This window comes from Azolla caroliniana, unplaced genomic scaffold, assembly GCF_043228905.1.
Source record: "Azolla caroliniana isolate FFs.n. ecotype wild unplaced genomic scaffold, voAzoCaro1.0.p SCAF_549, whole genome shotgun sequence".
Lineage (NCBI taxonomy): Eukaryota > Viridiplantae > Streptophyta > Polypodiopsida > Salviniales > Salviniaceae > Azolla > Azolla caroliniana.
The window spans coordinates 1-20,992 of NW_028230984.1; the positions used below are offsets into that span (position 1 = coordinate 1).

At 41.2% G+C, this 20,992-nt stretch overlaps 3 protein-coding genes across 3 annotated transcripts; 2 read left to right on the top strand and 1 right to left on the bottom strand.

Annotated features, from left to right (window-relative positions):
- The first annotated feature begins 175 nt into the window (after window positions 1-175).
- Window positions 176-5,712, top strand: LOC147847975 (uncharacterized). Its single transcript, XM_087338705.1, has 2 exons — window positions 176-1,418; window positions 4,576-5,712. The coding sequence occupies exons 1-2, from the start codon at window positions 438-440 to the stop codon at window positions 5,209-5,211; spliced, it is 1,617 nt and encodes a 538-aa protein (XP_087194831.1). The 5' UTR covers window positions 176-437; the 3' UTR covers window positions 5,212-5,712.
- A 1,311-nt stretch (window positions 5,713-7,023) lies between these two features.
- On the bottom strand, window positions 7,024-9,471 carry LOC147847976 (uncharacterized). The gene is made up of 3 exons (XM_087338707.1): window positions 9,300-9,471; window positions 8,030-8,121; window positions 7,024-7,561 (listed from the first exon to the last, which is right to left on the bottom strand). The coding sequence occupies exons 1-3, from the start codon at window positions 9,358-9,360 to the stop codon at window positions 7,283-7,285; spliced, it is 432 nt and encodes a 143-aa protein (XP_087194833.1). The 5' UTR covers window positions 9,361-9,471; the 3' UTR covers window positions 7,024-7,282.
- A 9,565-nt stretch (window positions 9,472-19,036) lies between these two features.
- TPR2 (Tetratricopeptide repeat (TPR)-like superfamily protein) lies at window positions 19,037-20,454 on the top strand. The gene is made up of 2 exons (XM_087338706.1): window positions 19,037-19,183; window positions 20,243-20,454. The coding sequence occupies exons 1-2, from the start codon at window positions 19,076-19,078 to the stop codon at window positions 20,339-20,341; spliced, it is 207 nt and encodes a 68-aa protein (XP_087194832.1). The 5' UTR covers window positions 19,037-19,075; the 3' UTR covers window positions 20,342-20,454.
- Window positions 20,455-20,992: the final 538 nt, after the last annotated feature.

Below are 20,992 nucleotides of genomic sequence, written 5' to 3' on the forward strand. Positions count from 1 at the left end.
AATCTGTTGTGCGAACACCCAACCCGAAGGAATTTTTGTTCTTTTTCTTGTTCTTATTGGTGTGTGTGTGTGTTGTGGGGGGGGGGGGGAAATGCACGCTTTTTTGTGTGTGTCCGGGTTCGTTTCACATTTGTCCGCCCTTATCAACTCCTTGTTCTGCGCTAACCTGTGTATTGGCTGTGTAAAATGACGCACTCTTTGCTCCCTAATCTCTCCTTTAATCGTACCCTAATCTCTTCCAAAAACCCTCACGCTAACCCTAACCTCTCCCCTTAATCACACACCTTAACCCCCCCTCCAAACTGCCTCATTTCCCCTTAATCAGACCCCTCACCTCTTTCCCAATTCCTAATTCCATTCCCGAAACCCTAATTTGTTAGCCCAGATCTGATCGGGTTGGGAGCTCTCCACAAGAAATTCATCGCTGTTTCTTAGGTATGGTGAGCTCATTTCCTCCTCAGAGCTTTACTATTGACAATAACACAGCATTACACGAATTAGGCGAATTTCTGTATGAAACAAACAAAAGCATAGAGAGAATTCTACACAGGTATACATTGAACCCCCCGCCTCGAAATAATGAAATATTTTCTGATGTATCCATGAGAGCTAATTCTCCTAATTCTTCGTCTTCACCACCTCCTCCTCCTACTGTTACAAGAAGCTTGCTTCCTAACATTGGTTTAGCTATGCTAGAAAATCGTTCTACTACTCTCAACAAAGAAGATATGGTCCAAGAAGGAAGCTTTAGAGATGGGTCTTCTTCTATATTGAGAAATTTTATGGAAGAAATATTGAAGACATCTAGTGATTGGTGCGCAAAACATAAACTTATTTCGGAAGGGAAAGGCTTAAGTTATATGGTTAAGTCTACCAATCCTCAAGAACATTTTAGAATGTGTCTTAATCAAGATAGGAATACAGAGATAGGGGTCAATCCTAAGGATGAAATAGAGGGATCTGTCAAAGCACACCGAAATAACTCATCCTCATCTTTAGTGGACGATGCTGATAAATGCATTGTAAATCCACTTTTTCTTGGTGCAAATGATGAAGAAAAACCCGAGCAAAAAGATATGCCACAAATCTCACACAATGCATCTGGAAATGATGGAGAAAATGTAGTCAATTCAATCACCAATCAGGAACAAGCCCAAACAAATGATGATGCTGACAACCGTGATGATAATATATCTCAACTTCCTATGAATGGCTTTGTCACACCTCTTCCTCTTAAGAATGGTGAAGAAAGGGTTAAGAAGGTGTCCTTGATTCCTCATGAATCTTCAGCAGATATGGCCATTCAACCTTATCGTCGCCCTGTTGAAGTCATTGATTCGCCTGATTGGCTCCCAGAAGGATGGGTTACAGAACTCAGAATAAGGGGTTCTGGTAATAGTGCTGGTTCCAAAGATAAGGTTTCATTTTATCATCCTTCACCCTATCCTTTTTATTACATTATGATTTCAGTCTATATGCCTTTTTTTTTACTAGGATATATGTAACTCTATCATGTGAGTTTGATTGAAGGTATAATTTTTAATCCCTATTTTATGCACTGTCAACACCTACAAGGGTACCATATGAATGGAGATTCAGATATTCAATAATAGAACGATATGTTTAATCATGGAAGTCTTATATGAGGGTGCCTAAACTAGGCCTAGAACGAACCTGATAGGATGGTTTACATATAGTAGTAACCCCCAGGAGTTGGCCCTGACTGTACTGTATGTGTTATATTGTATGCTAGTATGGATAATGCTTATCGTTTGCGGTGTTTTAGCTTGAAATAATAAGTCTTACATCTTTTTGGAAAACAATTAGATTTGTGCCTTTTTGAAAGGAACCCAAATGAGCCTCTCATCATATGTCTTGTACGTGAATATAGTTGGATCATAGTGCAAAGAGTTCTTGAAGAAAAAATCATTAGAACTAAGGTTTGAACCTATATATCTATATTCAAGGTGGAACATGATTTTGGTGAAGACAATGTTAGGAAATGAGATATAAATCATGGTAAATTCTTATCCATAATATGATACAATGATTCATAATTAAAGCTATCCGATTTATCACGTAGGAAGCTGGAGAAATTCAATAAAACTTGGTTCAAGGGTGGAATCATTTCTGTTGGTTTAAAGGGTAGGAGTCATCAATTGAAGACATATTACTGCTATTTAACCATCATATATGATGGAATCACTTATTCTTGGTTTACATAAGAGAGGAATTATTGATGGAAGACATACTACTACTGTTGAACCATCACATATGATGGAAGAACATAATTATTGATATTCCAATGTCTTGATGAAGCCAATCCATAAAACAATCCATGATGCCCATGTCTAGATTTGAACTTCCAGTCATCAATTTTCCCTCTCCTTAATTCTTGCTGGGTTTCAGCTTATGATCTTTGATTCACATCCATAAGACTTCACAGCTATGATATTTCACTTTTCAAATATCTTAAAAACATTTATGGAAAGATATGTTTTATAAAATACAAAAGGATACACAAATAATCACAGGGTCACATCCCCACTGCAGGGATCTCCATGAACTGTCAAGAAACCACTAATAGTCACATATACATCAGGCGTGCCTTGTGTTTATGAATCACAAGGTTGCGTCTGTCCTCAGGTGGAAGATATTGAAGAGATTATGAAGATGCAAACTGCCAATGAAGAAGCCCTTCATCCAGTGCTTTCAGGCAATAAATAAAACATGTGTATATCATCTTCTGAGGAGATCCCAGAGGAATAGCAAATGTCATCATGAATATGTTGCTTTCGCAAAGTTGCTTTCTTAATCAATCATACTCATCCATCATTTACTTTAACTGTTCATTTCATCTTGTTTCAATTTCTGTTGATCTGCTGCCTTCCATTAATGTATCCCTTTTTTGCCTCTCTATTTCTCCTCTGAATGGGCAAATTACACTCTCCCATACATACCAGAGTCCATCCCTTGTCTGCCATTTGAAGTGTTGCTGGCACACGGCTTAGCGTACATTCCCTTCAATGTGAGATAGATCATTGGAACACAAGCAAGGAAACTTGTGAACTATGCATTTCCCCCCAACAAGTTGAGTCGTAAGTATCACTCTCTACTTCAGTCCTTCACCTTCAATGACATTCAAATTTATTTTCCGCACAATTTCAATCCAAACCTATCACTGTACACATTTTTCTTTTAGTCACAAAGTGCATTGTCAATATCACAATTTGTGAAATTTTTGAACATCGAGAGTCATTAATCAACTCCACACACTGAAAATGTTTCTCTTTGGTCCCATAAGTCATAGTTGATCCCCAAGGATATTAACAAGTTTTGTCTATCTATGTGGTTTGGGAATCTTCTTCATTTACTGCTCCAGTAGACTCATTCACACTCTGTAAATGGCCATATCATCATATGCAATGCCTTAATTTGACTTATAGACCTTTTTAATCTCAAGTACTTTTTAAGCATTGAACCCAGTTTGATTGCCTCAACTCAAATTATAGACCGTTTTAATTAATCTCCTTTAAGCATTGAACCCATCTTGATCAAGGCTCCAAAATTTTGAAATTAGAACTCTTGAATTCTCCAACTTACACACTCTCTCTAAGATTAACTATGTACGTCGTAACAAAGCCTTCCTGAATCATTCTTCAGAATTTGACGTCTCTGTAGCTTCTAAATAGGAAGAAGCTCTTTGCAGTTCACTGATATAGAGTTGATTTATGATATTTCATACTCCTAGGAGTAATCTAATTGGTGGAATCTTTGTATGTAATGTCATATCTAATCTTACCAAACATCAGATTTTATCAAAGATAATGGCTTTTGATGTAAGATTTTCAACTGAATGCAATCAATTTATGTCTATCACACCTCCAAATTTAACTCTTGTATTTTTGGGAAAATTTGTTTTGAAAAGAATCTAATTTAAGAGATGTGCTTATGAAAGTGGTTATGTCTGTAGTACTTGCTTATAATTTAAGCAACAGGTAAGGTGTGGCAAAGTTCTGCTTAGTAACTGAATAGAAGGATCAAAAGTGGACTCTCACTTCTTTCCTGGTTCATGGTTATAAAGTTCGTTGTGTTGGTACATCATTATATGGGAATTACTCTGGCATTTTAATGATTTTTTATGCAACAATGTAGTGACCTGTCATGTAGTAGTTAGAATGTTCGTGGTTGTTTTGTTGTGGACGAGAAATGTAATGGGTGGTTTTCTACGACATCATTCAATTGTGTTGCCAAAGAAGTATTTACCTTGATTCCTATTCATCAATATGCTTACATTGCCATGGATGGACATCCTTGCCAATACTCTGAATGTAGAAATGGCATACTGATAAGGCAAGGCACTCAGAACACGAGATTTTCATGGTAAATTTGGATTTAAAAGAGGATTTGAGACCTTTGGCATCATTGTTCATTGTTACATACAAGGTCATGTGGTCTTGTTGTTAAGTTGTATGCATTTAGGCCCATTTATTAAGCACATATTTACTTGAAAGTTTATCCTCGTTGAAGCTACATATAATTTCCTGGCCACTGAATTGTGATGATTCTGTACAGTATTACATCGATCCTGATTCAAAACGCCGTTTTCGGTCAAGGAAGGACGTTCTTGATTTCATCGAAACTGGAAAATTGAACCGGCAAAGAAAGAAGCCAGGTACAATAAGCCCAATAAGGAAGTTAGCTGAAGGACTATCATCAACTCCTGCAAAGCAACCCATTAAGAGGGCGAAATCCAGAGAGGATGCAATGCCACACCCATCAATGTCACCAATTGCATCATCTCTTGCTATCAATAGCACCAATCACAACACTTCTAGTTCAGCTATGGGCAACAACATGTTCCCGCCTTTTCGGACAACACAACCACCATCGGAGTGGCTAATGTATGAGAGCTTAGCTAGTTTACCATTTCCGGTGTATGATCCCTTTCGATATTCCGATGCAAATGCTAACACTAACAAATTGAGCACTAATAAAGGTCCACAAGGGTCATCGTCGACAACTAGACCTTGGTTTTTCACTGGTCCTGATGCTTCTTGGATGCCCTTTCCTAATATTGGTAAACCAGGTAATAATAGAAGTACAGAAACTCAGAATGCTTACTCGATGCCGCCACCACCACCACCAAGTTACACAGCAGACCTCGCAACAAAGAAACGCATCCGAAAGTCCAAGAAAAGTTCAACATGAGCCTTTCATTATATGGTATCAGGCATTGTTGTCCAATGAATTTATGTGTATGTATAGAATATATATATCTATATCTATATATATGATATGGCAATGTCATGTTCAAGTAAACAATGAATGAAGGTCCTTATACAACGCTGACAGTCTGTTTTTGTGAAGCCCTAAAAGCTTTCTAGATTCTTGTCCATCATCTTCTTTAGTACTTGTGTCTAGGAGGAAACCATAGAGATCCTTTTAACAATTCTGTGTGACATCGGAAAGCTCTGAAATGAGCCTTACTAACCCCTTATTGCTATGTATAATAAGTAGCATCAATAGTCACATATCTTCTACATCTTAGGGGATGAAGGGTTGTTATAGTGGGACTCCTCAAGAATCACTGATTTTGTATGCCCAATTAACATTATGGATTATTAACTTGGCTATAGCTAGCTAGCTTTATAGAAATGGAACAATGATTTTTGTTTTGTTTTGATGACTCAAAGCTATCTTTTTGGCCTACGTTTGCTCTTTCTTCTTTTATATTTGCTTCTATTCCGAAAGAAGGGTAAGTGCAAGGGCTCTGTGTGAATCATGTTATGATGGGAAGTGTTAGCATAATAATTTCTTTCATATTGTGTTGAAACCATGTTCACATAAGAGTGAATAGGTAGAATAAGGCTGGCTCTTTGAACCACATTCTGGTTGCTTCTAGTTGGTATTGCCATTTCAATAGGCAAAAAGAGTTTATTTGCACATGTACATATATAGCCAAACAATTATAAGCATATGAACAGTTCTTTTGACATTGTGCAACTGTAAATAACTTCCAAGACTTTGATGTATATGCATTTGCTCATTGGATTGCTGAGAGTCAATCTTGAAGCTACTTAAACTAGATATCTGAAAATTGTTTTCATTGGTGTTATGGCATAGAAGTTAATTGTCCTCTTTCTTATGCTAAGTAGGCTTTGTGACATTGCATCTTGTTCCTTTTTCCGACTGTTAGGATGTTACCTCTACTCAGAGTAATGTGAAGAGGTGTCTCAAAGTGCAACAAGTGATTTCCACCATTAATAATGTTGCTTGAAATAAATAAAGAAAACTCGTCCATTTCATTGCATTGAAAACTTAGGCTACCTCACTATTAGTTTTAAGTTAGAAAAGATAAAACAAGCAGACGTTAATAAACAAAAACCACAGCACTCACTTGGCATAAACAGCATGAAGCCAGTAGAAATGGACAGACTGCAACAATCTCTAATGGCTTTAGTAAAAATGTGACAAACAGTGAAAGTCTCAATGGTTTTTGGAAATCATGATAGAAAATCAATACACAGTTCACTCCATCTATTTCACACTAAGTGCCAACACTTGTACTTTCTGAGATTTACTTTTTTTCATCCACAACTCTTTAACAAAAAGACAATAGTTATACCTGCCAAGTGCCAAGTGCATGCGTGATGAATCAATAGCTGGTGAAAAGTACTTGAGAAACAATTCATTGCATACATGCACAAATTTTCAGATGAACAGAAGTTCTTCCAAGCATAAGAAAATGTCTTTCCCACACCAGTTAGACATTCTGAGCCAACAATTCATGTCATTGAACAAAATAAGGCATTGCAATATTGCAATATTGTGATGATAACAGAGATAACACGAAACATAATCATCAGTCTGTTAAAATTATTACACATAGAAATCTTCATACATAGTTGAGACAGAAGTGATTAAACAAGTGATTTTTGTTTAATAGAGTACAGCTGTAGAATTAGCAAAAGGTTGATTCAAACGTAGAGAAAAACTACTGTCAATCTCCACAGCTTCAAATAAAACAGAAAAATGAAGTGACTTATAATAATAAGAGAATCATGTATATAATTAAACATGGAAATACCCGGTACATAGAAAGTATCAACATTATTGAGCAAGTCATGATATAATAAAGTGCAATAACTGTGGTTCTGGCTACTATAATTCTAATCTTACAGAACCAGATAAATTTTTATCGCATGTCAACACAGCAAGGTGGGGTAGAACACACAGGAGATGAGCACAACAGAATTTTTTCTGGTAGTTTCTTGACCTCTTAAGAAGGGCGCTCAAACATATTCTCATGACAATGAGGATCAAGCCATCCACTTCGGTCTGCTCTAGGGCTATGGTAATTGGCTTTACTACCCATCAAATCACGAATTGAATCAGTTTTATTCTCCCTACCGATATCATAATTCTTCTGATCTGCTTCTTTGATCTTTTGTTTGCGCTTGTTCTTCTTTGCAATAGCAGTTTTCAGTTCAAGCTGCCTCAGTTGAGAAGGTGGAGCTCCGTGAGGACCAAGGTAAATAGTTCCAACTTCAACTTTTTCCTGTGTATGCAACAATGGATGTATATCTCAGCACTATAAATATTACGAAATTGAGTAAATGCAAAATATAGAAAGTCCCAGAATCTGTATAATGAATGAACTAAAGAACTGTTTCTGGAAAACCAAGATATAATTAGTTCCGAGATTCAACTTTAACTTGTGTTCACAAAATAAATGTATGATCTCAACATACAAAATATGAATTCGTATAGTAAATGCAAAATACGAACTAATGAAAGTCTGAAGAAGTTTATAAATTCCATGAGGGCTAATATAGATATTTCCAGATTCAAATTTATCCTTTGTCTGACATAATGAATGCATCATATCAAAACTAAAAATACAAAGAAATCATGCGGTAAATGCACTAGAAATACTAATAAACTGTATAATTGAAATAATAATACCACAGTGAATATTTCTCAAATCAGCTAAATCTTTGAAATGAAAGCCAGAAAATATAAGTACCTTCCAAGCTATATCGATTTTCACAGTGTCTATTTCCTCATGAGTTTGTTCCCTCTCCAGTTTTAAACTTGGAATCTCAAATTCATCTGCATCTGCATGACAAGAAATAGAAAACGCAATTCAAAACAAAACCAAAGACTTTAGGAGACTTTACAATACTTGCATTGCATTCCTTAATAAAATGCACCTGCAAAGTATTGAAAATGTCCTATTTCACCTTGTGTAAAGCTCTTTTACTAGAATTGTTTGCCTTAAGGTCTGCTGCGTACAATTTATGAGTTCACAAGACTAACATACTGCTGTGTGGCAGTTTACCCCTAAGCTAAAAATCAGATTGATTCCTACAGCGTATTGCTCTTTTCTCATTCCTGTGACAGTTTACATCTAATTCTCTCTTTCTGACTTTATTTTCCATAAATACATCCAACAACCACATAAGAGAATCAAGAATATAACTTATGTCATGAGGTTTTTCTAGACTAGTAAATAGGATGCCAGTTCTTCCCGTCATGATTTTCCAGAGTTATGATAGCATTATAGAAGTATCCACAGATACATTTCTGTTTGCATCCCCATATATTGACATACGTCAAGCTTTCCATGGCTTGCTCTCATTAAGTGAATACAGTGTGGGTTTTCTTTCCAATCTCTGCCTGATTCAATGTTGCATCAAAAGGCCGGAGGCTGAATGCTATCACAGCATGATAAGAGTAATGACAGATTTATATTTGCTATGAATCCCATCATGTATATATCAAAAAACCTACTGTGTAACACCTATGTGTATCTGATGATGGCTGGTTTTTTTGTCTAGTAACATGGCCTTCCACGTTTAAAGAGAAAGAATTTCTTTTGTACTACGGAAGAATCCATAAATCAAGAGAAAACGCCAACAAAAACGATAGCAGAATATTTTCGTTGTCTACAGAGGATTGCATGATGTATGAAAAAAGAGAATAGATGCAACGACAGAAAGGCCGAGTTTCTTTCGCGTGGGCTCAGAGGAGAATTCAAACTGAAAAAATCCATGAAAATCATCAAACAAACCAACGAAAATTAAGACGAGACTCAGACAAGGGCATTGTGGCACAGAAACAGAAACAGGGAAATAAAAGCAAAAATGAAAAAGTTGAAACCCTCAGAAAAGGCAAGGAAATTCTCGACATTCTATGCATCCTCGGGGAGAGATTAAGACGAGGTAACCACAGCAGGAAATCTCAAACAAAAAGAAATGGAGGGAGAAAGTAAAAAAAAAATAGGATTTTCTTACCCCAATCTTGCTCCAGGGAAGCTTCGGGGACCTTAGGAGGCGGAGGGTCCATGGGGTTCATGATGACGAGGAGGATTGAAGGTCATGGAGGTCGCCAGAGAGGGGCGCACCTCTGCAGGGACGCCTGACGCCTGAAGAAGAAGAAGACGGCTTTGAGATGGGGGGGGATTCTCTGCGTATATGGTCAAGAAACAAATGGCTTCCGAGACGATAAACACAGAGAGGAGACGATGGAGAAGGAAAACGGAGGAAGAGGAGGAGGGGCGATGGCGATGGCGATGGCGATGGCGAATCACAGAGACAGACAAGACAAGACAGACGACACGCAGTGCGACTGAAACCCTAACTAACTTCATTTGTCTCTCCTGCTGCCACGTGGAGGGATGGGCGATTTAGTTAGGGCTGACGTGGACGGCGGTTAGGGCTGACGTGTCGCTCGCCAACTCTCTGTTTTCTATGTGGAATCTGGATAACACCAAGCACCATAGTATAAACCATACGTGTTTCTCATTCGCGAATGTTTCAATCATTCGAGTATGGTAAACACTCTTAGAAGTATGGTGAATTCCATACTTTTGTATTCATTATTTATAAGGTAATTTTTTTTCAGGTAAAAGTAAGTTAAGGTAAAAACTGTAAAAAAAAACAACATATGAATGTTTGGATAACATACGCATTCGTTTGCTTTTGTGTGAAAAGGATGTTTGCCAATGCATTCGAGTATATTACGTACTATGCCAAGCACTATTGGAGCTTGTGAATAAAGAAGACACATGCTACAAAAGGGCCGGGTTTCAAGATGGATTTGTCACACCGCCCTTGAATTTAATTTCAAAGTAATAGTGCGAAAGGAAAAGACCACACGAATCAGGAAAATCACCATGTCCTGACCAATCACGAAAAGACCGTTTCCTAGCCAATCATTTCTCACGGCTAACGGGTGGCAGAGTAGCCGCCACCGACATTGAAGATGAAGCACGTGCTACACACTCTTCATTATCTTACATGGGGGCCTTTTGACATCGTCTATGTATTCACAAAAGAGGCGTTATGTTTAAAAAAGAACAGTTAAGCAAAGTGACCGCATAAGCCCAACTTAGTTAGTAATGTGGTTCACTCACCATGATAACAAGGTAATCTTTATTGTAGGGGAAGTGATGACATCCTCTGTGATTTGATGTGATTGCGAGTCATCAAACAAGCACATTGTGGCATGGGGAGCAAGCATTTTAGCCACGAAGCCACTACATGTAAGATAACTCCATGCATGCTTATGGTGGCCAACAATATTCAAGGACACTTACTAGTATGTTAAAAGATGCAACCAATGCCAACGCCATAGGCACAAACAAAATGGTAGATTTTAACACTTTGCACCCAATAGTTGCATGGAAACCCTTTGAAAAATGGGGAATTGACTTCATCACCCAATCAGCTTGACTTCTAATTTCCACAAGGACATATTATTGCACAAAATGGGTTGAAGAAAAGGCATACAAAACAATTGACACAAAGGGCAATCCGTAAATTCCTATACAAAAATGTGATATATTGCGGTTTGGATGCTCTTTGGAGTTAATAATTGATCAAGGATCCCACTTTCTAAATGAAGTTGGTGCACACCTCCTAAACGAATTCATGGTTGTGCGTTAAAAAGCTCACCATACAACCCCCAATGAAATGGGTGAGCTGAGAGCTCAAACAATGTCCTTACAAAGATTCTCGTGGCACCTTGGTTCGACTGAGCACCAAACTCCATGTAGCATTATGGGTTTTCCAAACCTTTTACAAAGCCTTCATGCATCCTTAAAATTAATGTATAGACAAATTGTTGTCATCTCAAACGAATTCTTTGCACCTAGTCTCGGTGTCGTTGTCTAAGAAAGATGGGACATTGAGCGTTGACCTCCTACACTCTTCTTGCCTAGAAAACCTTGAACACCTGACGAAACTTGTTTGTTAGCATTTCATGCCCTTGTTGTAGAAAAGGAAAAATGAAAAGCCATGGCATAACAATAAGGTTAAAGAAGAAGATCTAGAAAAGGAGTGCATGATCCAAAACTTTGCCTCCTAAAGACATAAGAAGAAACTCAAACATACAAAGAGGATAAGATATCATGACCATCATCACTAAACAAGAGCATGCATGTTATGAACACTCGATGATGTTGATATCCTAGGTTTTGTCAATGAAATTAAGTTAAATTGTTATTACGGATCCCTAACATTAGAAGCTTTATTTACTCTACCACAACATGACATGCAAGAAAGATTGAAGAAATATCAACACGTGCTACATAACTCAACATTGACCTTTGAAATATCAAGTCAAAACAAAACTTAAACATCAACTGGTCAAGCACATCCTAGTGCAATAACATCCATGGCTAATGCTTAGCCCTAGATGCTATATTTGCCATGCCATATCCAAGAAGTCATGTTGACGGTCACGGTAGACATCGATGCATCATCAACTAATCTTGTTCGATACCTAGGAAGCCCTTGGATTCCCCAACCTGGATGAGTGCAATGACCAATTCACGGGATTCGACGGGTTCTTGGGAACCTTCACATGCATTATCAAATCGACATCGGGACTAATTTCAATCACCGCTCATGTCTGACCACTAACAATCCTACACACAACTTGCTTGTTGAGACAAGATTAGTGTCACACCAGCCAATGTATGATTGCACCTAGAAAAAGTGCAATCTACTTCCCAAGTAAAACCATAGAAGCCTCATGCATTTCCCCTAGAACAATCCTAGGCGTCCTTGTAGCAACCCCAAGACATGGTGCATGTTAATACTTCACTTGAACAAACACATGTGACCAAGTAAGAAAGTGACATGATGGTGGGTACCTAAGGGGAAAACAAAGGTTATATCGTCCCCACCAATGATACATCCACAAATCTTGGTGTGGATCAATATCTACGAGATATATGTTGACGGGACAAACAAAGATCAAGCAACCTTGTTGCACATCTATAAAATGCTAATGAAAGCACAATGTTGGCACAAAGGAGTCATGCAATTTTGGTTGCCCACACGGAATCGAGTGTGAAATCTGACTCAATGACCACATCCCTTGTCGGAACACCAATCAACCAAATGACAAAGCCAATATCTTAGTATGTTTACGTGGGGTGGCCTAAATGATAGATAGATAAAAGAAAATATAGATTTCAAATATGTGGGTAGAGCTTCGGAGGTGTTGAGGGACAAGCTCAACATCAGCTGGATCGGTTGGGACCAATCGGTTAGGCCGGACCGGTGCGTAAAACGGATGTGTAAACTGGTACGCAAACCGGTGCGTAACGAGAGGTCGTATCGGTGCGTAAACCGAAAGGTCGTTAGAGAGAGATTCCTTGTAAAGGAATAATTTTGGGAGTGAGTGTCGAGGCTCATTTATGAGCAGTCAAGTATTGTCAGTACTTGTGTCAGCCCGATTGTCAGGGCTTGTATAAAAGGTGCTCACTGAGCACGATGTATGTACAGATTGAGTATTATTTTTTGAATATACTTCTGGTTTTTACTCTCTCTCTCTCTCTCCCGTGCGTACTATGCAAACTTAAGCTTTCCATTAAACCTGTGTTTTCTGTTGTTCGGTTTCCTATATTGCTTCCGCATGCCATTCTTTTCATGGTATCAGAGTGCGAGGGTTGAGAACCTCTGCAACCGACTTTGCTTGAAGGAAAAACCAACTAAGAAGAACAAGAAAACCGATGGACAGAGGAATGGCTAGCTCGTTTCCGACGGAGAAGCTCGACAGAACCAACTACGCATCTTGGTCCTACAAGATGCACCAGTACCTGCTTGGACACGGTTACTAGAGCTATGTCGATGGTGCAAATGACACAACACCCGATTCGACACACAAAGACTTCCTGGCGTGGGAACAATCGACGAGCACAGTGTTGTACTGTTTCGCGTCTTGTGTGGGCGAACAACTATTAAGCTACGATCGGGATACAAAAACGCCGAAGGGTGTGTGGGAACATCTGAAGAAGATTTTTGCCGCGAGCACCACAGCTAGGCAACTTCAGCTCCGACAGGAGTTGAGCAACCTACGACAACGCGATTTGTCGGTGGCTGACTATACCTCGAAGATCAAGGACATATGTGACTCCGTAGCCTCCATCGATGTGAACATTGAGGAAACCGAGATGGTCCAGGTCTGTCTCGGGGGTTTGGCGCCAAAGTTCGGAGTGTTCCGAACTGTTGTGTGTACACGATAGAATACGCCATCGTTTTTCGACTTACAGTCGATGCTCCTTATAGAGGAGAACCACGTGGGTGCGTCGACAAGCACGCATGCCGACAACAAGATGTTGTACACGGAGGGAGATAGGCCCCGTGGTCGTGGCGGACGAGGCGAGTCGGTACGCAATGGAGGCAACCGACGGGATCAAGGAAGAAGGCACTAATGTGATGCCGACAGCAATTTCGGACCCTCCGGAAATAGGGGGAGTCGAGGCGATGAGAACCGGCAAGGGAAATCCGCCGCGGAATGCTAGTATTGTGGCAAGAAAGTCCACAGGGAGAGCAAGTGCTGGAAAAACCGCGCCGATTCGGAGAGAATTGGGTCTGGAACAAGTTCCAAACAAACCGACAAAGGAAATCGGCAACGATCGCACTATGCCGAAGGATCCGGAGAAGCCGAAAAAGGGTCAATCTTCGTGATGAGACACGAAGCAAACTCAATGAAGTAGTCTGCCCCGAAATCGGACAAGGTGTGGTACGTCGACTCCGGCGCGTCAAACCACATGACATGCCACAAGGAGTGGTTTTCATACCAACGCAACCAGGAGTAGTCGCAACCGGAGACGACACTCCGCATCCGATCGCGAATGTCGGTGAAGTTCCCTTGAGCCATGTCAGGCAGAAAGGGAAACTTATGAATGTGTTACACGTTCCGACAATCACGAAGAACTTGGTGTTAGTCGGACAGATCGTCGACCAAGGGATGGAGGTCTAGTCTACACACCTCGGGTGCTTCATTGAGGAAGAAGGCCGTGTTATTGCGCAAGGGCGCAGAGATGGGAGGATGTTCATCCTCGACTCTACTGACGGTGGCACCGCAATGTTCACGAAGGGACAAAAAGTCGAGTCGGGCATCGACTTATGGCACAAGCGGATAGGCAACATCAACTACGAGCAGCTTAGGACCTGCAATCGAAACAGGTGGTGTTTGGATTGCCCAAATTTAGTGGCCGGAAGGCACAAATTCGTGAAGCCTGCCAGCTTGGGAAGTAACACCGACTTCCCTTCCCCAACAACCGTAACCGGAGCCGGAATAACCTCGACTTGATACACTCCGATGTGCGGGGGCCGGCACAAAACGTTAGTCTTGGCGGGAGGCGATATTTTGTCTCCTTCATCGACGACTACACGCGGCACACGTGGATCTACCTCATTGAGAGGAAGTGCGAAGTCTTCGACTGTTTTCGAGACCTCAAAGGGTTCGTGGAAGCGGAAACAGGAAGGAAGATCAAGTGCCTGCGGTCGGATGGCGGAAAAGAATACTTTTCCGGTCAATTCAACGGTTATCTACAACAGATGGGAATTCGGCGCGAATTCAGTTGTAGATACACGCCAGAGCAAAACGGCGTGGCCGAGAGGAAAAATCGGTCGGTTGTGGAAGCAGCACGGGCAATGTTGGAAGAAAAGAGCTTGCCCAAGTTCTATTGGGCCGAGGCGGTATGAACCGCGGTATACATCCAGAACCGGATCGGAGACAAAGTGTCGGCGCATGAGCTATATTTCGGAACGAAGCCGAACTTGCGACACTTACGAGTTTTTGGTAGCATTGCATATGTGCATGTGCCGAAGGAGAAACGGAGGAAGCTAGATGCAAAGGCCGAGAAAGGTATCTCGGTCGGTTTCTCGGACGAGCAGAAGGGTTATAAGTGTTATAACCCGCACACCAAACAAGCGCGTGTGAGCCGCAACATTGTGTTTGACGAGTCCGCGTCCTGGTACTTCACCTCCAATCCGAGTTCTGATGATGAGGTCAGCGAGGCCGAGATGCCTCCGGATGAGCCTGAAATCGGGACCCGTGAAGAGAGTCCGATTTCGTTTCGGTTAAGCGGACCGAATGGACGACTGAGTCGGTTCAACCAGTCCGATGAAGAGCCGGCGAGTAGTGGAGACTCGACCATGCATTCCCCACGCAGGAAGCCGAGGAGACGGCTTACGCGCAAAGAGAAAGGGAAGAAGAAGGTGTCGGATTCCGGCACGGATAGGAACGAGTTAGACTGACGTGCATCCGACTCCGAGGGAAGCGGTGACGGGTCTTCAAGAGAGAAGTCCGCGTCGGCCGAAAAGACCTTGATATCGGCTAATGACCGATTACGCCGATCTACCCGCCAGAAAAACCCAGTTGTGCAGTTCGAATACAACGAGTACATGGCGCACCATTATGCATACATGACCCGTGTAGCGGAAGTGCGTGAGCCGGAGAGCTACGCGGAAGCGGCTAAGTATGCGAATTGGCGCGCCGCAATGGAGGAAGAGATGCACGCACTAGTGGAAAACGAGACCTGGGACCTGGTTGACGCACCGAAGGGTGTGAAGCCGATCGGATGTAGGTGGGTGTACAAGGTCAAGTACAACACTGATGGCTCGGTCAACCGATACAAGGTAGTGTGCCGATTGAAGAAGTCCCTCTACGGATGGGCTTTGCAACGTCAAAATCGGACTCTTCCCTGTTCATCCGGAAAGGTCGACTCAGTCTGTTCAGTATTCTACTATATGTTGATGACTTGGTCATCACTGGCGCCAACCTAGGTGAAGCTCTAGCTTGCTGCATCTTTCGACATGAAGGATCTGGGGGATCTTCATTACTTCCTCGAGATCGAAGTGATCCATACCCCCGAAGGCATATTGATCAGCCAACGCCATTACGCGTTGAATATGTTCTTCAAATTCGGGATGGCAGACTGTAAGTCCGTCTCAACTCCTCTGGATAGAACCGTCAAGCTTCGCCCCGAGTCCGGAAAGGTATGCAACCCGACGAGGTTTTGACAGATAGTCGACAACCTTATATACTTGACCATCACTCGACCAGATCTCAGCTACCCGGTCGGGGTGATCAGTCAGTTCATGGCGCGGCCTACCGAGGAGCACCTTCAGTGTGCGCAACGCGTACTGCGGTACGTAAGCGGCACTAAGGACCGGGGACTGCTATATCGGACCGGTACAATCTCGCAGTTGGTCGGCTACACCGATGTTGATTGGGCTGGCAACGCCGCCGATCGTCGATCCACATCCGGATACGCGTTCTCTCTTGGGAGTGCCGCAATAATGTGGAGTAGTAAGAAGCAACCGACAGTTGCACTGTCGAGCACCGAAGTTGAGTATAGAGGAGCGGCTGTCGCGACATGCGAAGCCATATGGTTGAAGCGGCTACTTAAGGACTTGCAAGAGGAGGTGTCCGATTTGACGACGATCTACTGCGACAACCTCAGCAGCATCCAGCTTGCAAAGAACTCCATTTTCCATGCACGGACCAAGCACATTGAGGTGCACTACCATTTTGTCTGTGAGCGTGTCCTTTCTGGTGAAGTTGAACTTCAGTATGTTCCGACGGATCGGCAAACGACCGACATCTTCACCAAACCCCTTGGTCTGGACAAGTTGCGGCAATTCTCGGGTGCGCTTGGATTGCGTCACCTCGACGTGCCAAACTTGAGGGGGAGAGACGTCCCGAATGACCATGGAAGGAAGCAGGAAAGGAGCGGAGAAGACCGCGACAACGAGTCGGATGACGAATTCGACTTCAGATTGGCTGAAGAAGCCGAGGGCGGATCCGCGGAAGAGTCCCAAAGCGGCGGACATAAGGGGAGTAGCCGAAAGAAAGAGCCGAAGCCAACTAAGCATGGGGGAGATGACGCCGTCAAGGGCGAGAAGACCGAAGACGTGTTGGAGACAACCAACTCGGACGAGAGCGAAAACCGATCGGAGGTAGCCGAGTCGGTTCGGATGTTTGATTCGGATACACTGAATCAACCGAGGGCCAAGCAGAAAAGAAGGCAGTAGGAGAAGCACCAACACCGTGATAGCAAGGGAGCTGTGAAGGGCCGTGGGAGTAGACAAGCCGACCGGAAGGGTCGAAGCGCGCGGAATCGAACAGGCCGAGGAGCGCGAGCGAGGCGTGGAGCCAGGAGGAACCGGAGCGGTGATCCCAAAGATCCCGAAGAGCCTCAAGTTGAGCTTTGAGGGGGAGTGTTGAGAGACAAGCTCAACATCGGCCGGATCGGCTGAGCAAGCCGAGGACCGGATTGGTTGGGACCGATCGGTTAGGCCAGATCGGTGCATAAAACAGATGCGTAAACCGGTACGCAAACCGGTGTGTAACGAGAGGCCGTATCAGTGTGTAAACCGAAAGGCTGTTAGAGAGAGATTCCTCGTAAAGGAATAATTTTGGGAGTGAGTGTCGAGGCTCATTTATGAGCAGTCAAGTACTGTCAGTACTTGTGTCAGCCCGATTGTCAAGGCTTGTATAAAAAGTGCTCACTGAGCACGATGTATGTACAGATCGAGTATTATTTTTTGAATATACTTTTGGTTTTTATTCTCTCTCTGTCTCTCCCATGTGTACTATGCAAACTTAAGCTTTCCATTAAACTTGCGTTTTCTGTTGTTCGGTTTCCTATATTGCTTCCGCACGCCATTCTTTTCAGGAGGGATATCCTCGAGTTTTCATTCCGAGGACCAACGAAACGGCTTCGCTAGCCAAGCTCATTCAAAATCCACCTTTAATCATTTATATATATTTAGTATAATTCGTTTCCTTATGTGCGCTCCTCACATCATGACATTGATCATTGTTTTTAACTCCTAGTGATAGGGGGAGGGCAGGATGGTGACGTGCATCTAGAGGCCAACGAGTTGGCAACATGGTCAAGCCTTTATTGAGATTGAACGAGACGCCCTATGTTGGATGGTCGCAACGGTAGAGCTAGGGTGTGTCAAAAGGAGGTGCTTGAAGGAGGATCCAAAGAAGCTGCAAAATGCGGATGACCGCTTGGATGTCAAGATCAAGGATATCAAGATATTTGTTGATGAAGGTTTTCATCACCAAGAGCATCCCTCCTTCTGAGGGTTTGTTGATTTCCCTAATAATCCAACACCATACATATATGTACAAGTCTTTTTTATTTGTTACTACATAAACCTTACTTGAAGCTCTAATGCCCATAAACCCTAAAACCTAATATTTCACACTATGCATCATTGACAACACGACATTGGATTTCTCAAAATAGTACCTTTCATATTTTTTCAAACTCCCTTACCAAAATATTATTCACTTTTTTTCTGAATACACACTCCATCTTTGTTTCAAAACTCCCAAAATTATCCTCTCCCTTCACAATTTATATATCCTTCATAGTACATACCTCTCTAAAGATTCCCCCCCTTTTTTGCTTTGAAACAAAGCCCTCCACTTTGACCACATTCAAGTTTGCTTTCGATACATTATGAATCCAATTCAATCTATCCTACTCATAATTAGAATATAAAAGCACTCGCAAAGCTAATTGAGAGTCACAGTTAAATTCCGCCCTTACTACGTAAAAGACTGCAGTTTTGGTTCCTAGGTCATATTTGACCAAAAGAGGAGGATAATGAAATCTTGTCTCCACAAGGGTAAGAGGAGGGTATTTCGGGGAATTTAGAAAACCCAGAGAGGGTATTGTGATAATTAAATATGATTTTCATAGTGCAGAAGGAAACAGAAGACAGGGGAGAGGAGTGAGTATTGTGTAATGGCGTTGTGGCTGGAGCAAGGTTCGTCTGATGAAATCACTGCAGAAGCTCAGGCGGATCTTGACGCTATCTCAGCAGTCAAGGAATCTGCTGCAATCGAGCTTAAGGTTAGTGAGTCAATCCATCCTCTTTGTATATTCATCTATATAAGGATTACGGTTTAGGGTGTAGACTACCGGTTTAGGCCGTCGTGTTAGAATTCTCTTAACGTGCACTTAAACTAAAATAATCAGGTTGTGAAAATCTAGAATTCTTCAAATATTCCCCCGTCATTTGCACCCAAAGATGACAGAGATTGTTGATGATGATAGAATCGTATCAGAACAGGTTGTTTAAATTTACCCAGAAATACCTAAATGATGTGCTGCAAAGATTAAGAATAGTCAGTATACACACAATTGTGCTCATCGAGAAAAGTGACAACTTAATTTGTAAAGAACAAGTTGCAATGAATTCGAATTTATACTACTAAGTTTGATTGCATTTATTACTGTGTAAATGTTTCTAGCAAAACTCACAACCATAGAAGCACGTATACATAGCTTAAATTCGAGTTGCAATGAATTCGAACATTCCCTACCATGGTTGATTGCATTTATTTCTGTGTAAATGTTTCTAGCAAAAACTCACAACCATAGAAGCACACATAAATAGGTAAAATCAACACAAAAGACCATAATGGTATGCCACAAAGATTAATAATAGTTATTATTAAGTAAATCCATAGATATATTGAGCACTATGTGTGTGTATGTGAGTATAATATGTTTACATTTGTATGTCTTTTTTACCTTCATCAGTTAACGTCGTAAGCCGAGGAAACCTAGATTCAACATAAACTAGGGAGATTTTTACAAGCTTTGAGGATCATTTATTTATATCAATGTATTATGCTAGAAAAACCCTTAAAATCTTGATCAAAACTGTGTGAACATCTGTAGAGGCTGAACTTTCAGCTGCACTAAAGAATTACAGTAATTTAAAATGGCAGATCTCATTGTAGATCTTGTAGACCTGATTGTTTCTTTAGCAGACAGCCAACCTTATTTCTTATTTATCACTAAAACCCATTATTGCACCGTTTCTTATTGACTACTATAGTCTCATAGCTAAAGGGTAACCAATGGTAGGCTTGTATGATATTTCAGTAGTCTTATTTTTTGCAGGAGAAAGGTAATGAGTTCATGAAGATGGGGAAGAACCATTATAAAGATGCTATTGACTGCTACACTAGGGCAATTCAGCAAAAAGTATGGATACACTGAATACTGCAGTTTTGTATGCCAATAGATCTCAGGCTCATCTACTTATTGGCAATTATAGAAGATCTCTCACTGATGCGCAAGAGGCTCTAAAACTGAATAAATCATATGTTAAGGTACTTACAGTTATTTTAAGTTTTTGCACACTTATATTTTGCTTGGTCTCATGGGCCATCATGATCCTCTAATTCAAGCTCAACAACATTTTCTCTTCTTTGAATGATATAAAGTCACTTATGCTTTTTGACTATGAAATAAAAATATTAAATTGCTACCAATATGCCTGCTTTAGTTTACTCATGTTGTTTTCTTAAATAGATATAATGGACAAATGAAGTCACAGATTTATAAATCTTGAAATCTGACTCGGAGATTCAAATTTTGGTTTGCATCTTCATGCAAAAAGTCGATAATTCAACATTCATTAAAGAAGGCACTTGCATCTGAGGTAGGTTAAACCATCATTTTTGCACAGTTAGGAATATTTTGCATTGTGGCTGGAAAAATCAAATGAAAGGAGAGAAAGGTTCCCTTTACATACGAAGTCATTTGTAATGATGAGTGGGGTTCAATCTCCAGAAATGGGCTTATTAAAAATTTGGTTATGTGAAATGTCACTAGGACATTATTCAGATAAGATTTTTCATTTATATT

Excerpts from the sequence above, each read along its gene's own strand:
- TPR2 (XM_087338706.1), top strand. The coding sequence starts at position 19,076 with ATGGCGTTGTGGCTGGAGCAAGGTTCGTCTGATGAAATCACTGCAGAA. Across the intron at positions 19,184-20,242 it reads CTGCTGCAATCGAGCTTAAG|GAGAAAGGTAATGAGTTCAT; the intron begins GTTAGTGAGTCA and ends TATTTTTTGCAG.
- LOC147847976 (XM_087338707.1), bottom strand. The coding sequence starts at position 9,360 with ATGAACCCCATGGACCCTCCGCCTCCTAAGGTCCCCGAAGCTTCCCTG. Across the intron at positions 8,122-9,299 it reads TTCCCTGGAGCAAGATTGGG|ATGCAGATGAATTTGAGATT; the intron begins GTAAGAAAATCC and ends CTTGTCATGCAG. Across the intron at positions 7,562-8,029 it reads AAATCGATATAGCTTGGAAG|GAAAAAGTTGAAGTTGGAAC; the intron begins GTACTTATATTT and ends TTGCATACACAG.
- LOC147847975 (XM_087338705.1), top strand. The coding sequence starts at position 438 with ATGGTGAGCTCATTTCCTCCTCAGAGCTTTACTATTGACAATAACACA. Across the intron at positions 1,419-4,575 it reads GTGCTGGTTCCAAAGATAAG|TATTACATCGATCCTGATTC; the intron begins GTTTCATTTTAT and ends GATTCTGTACAG.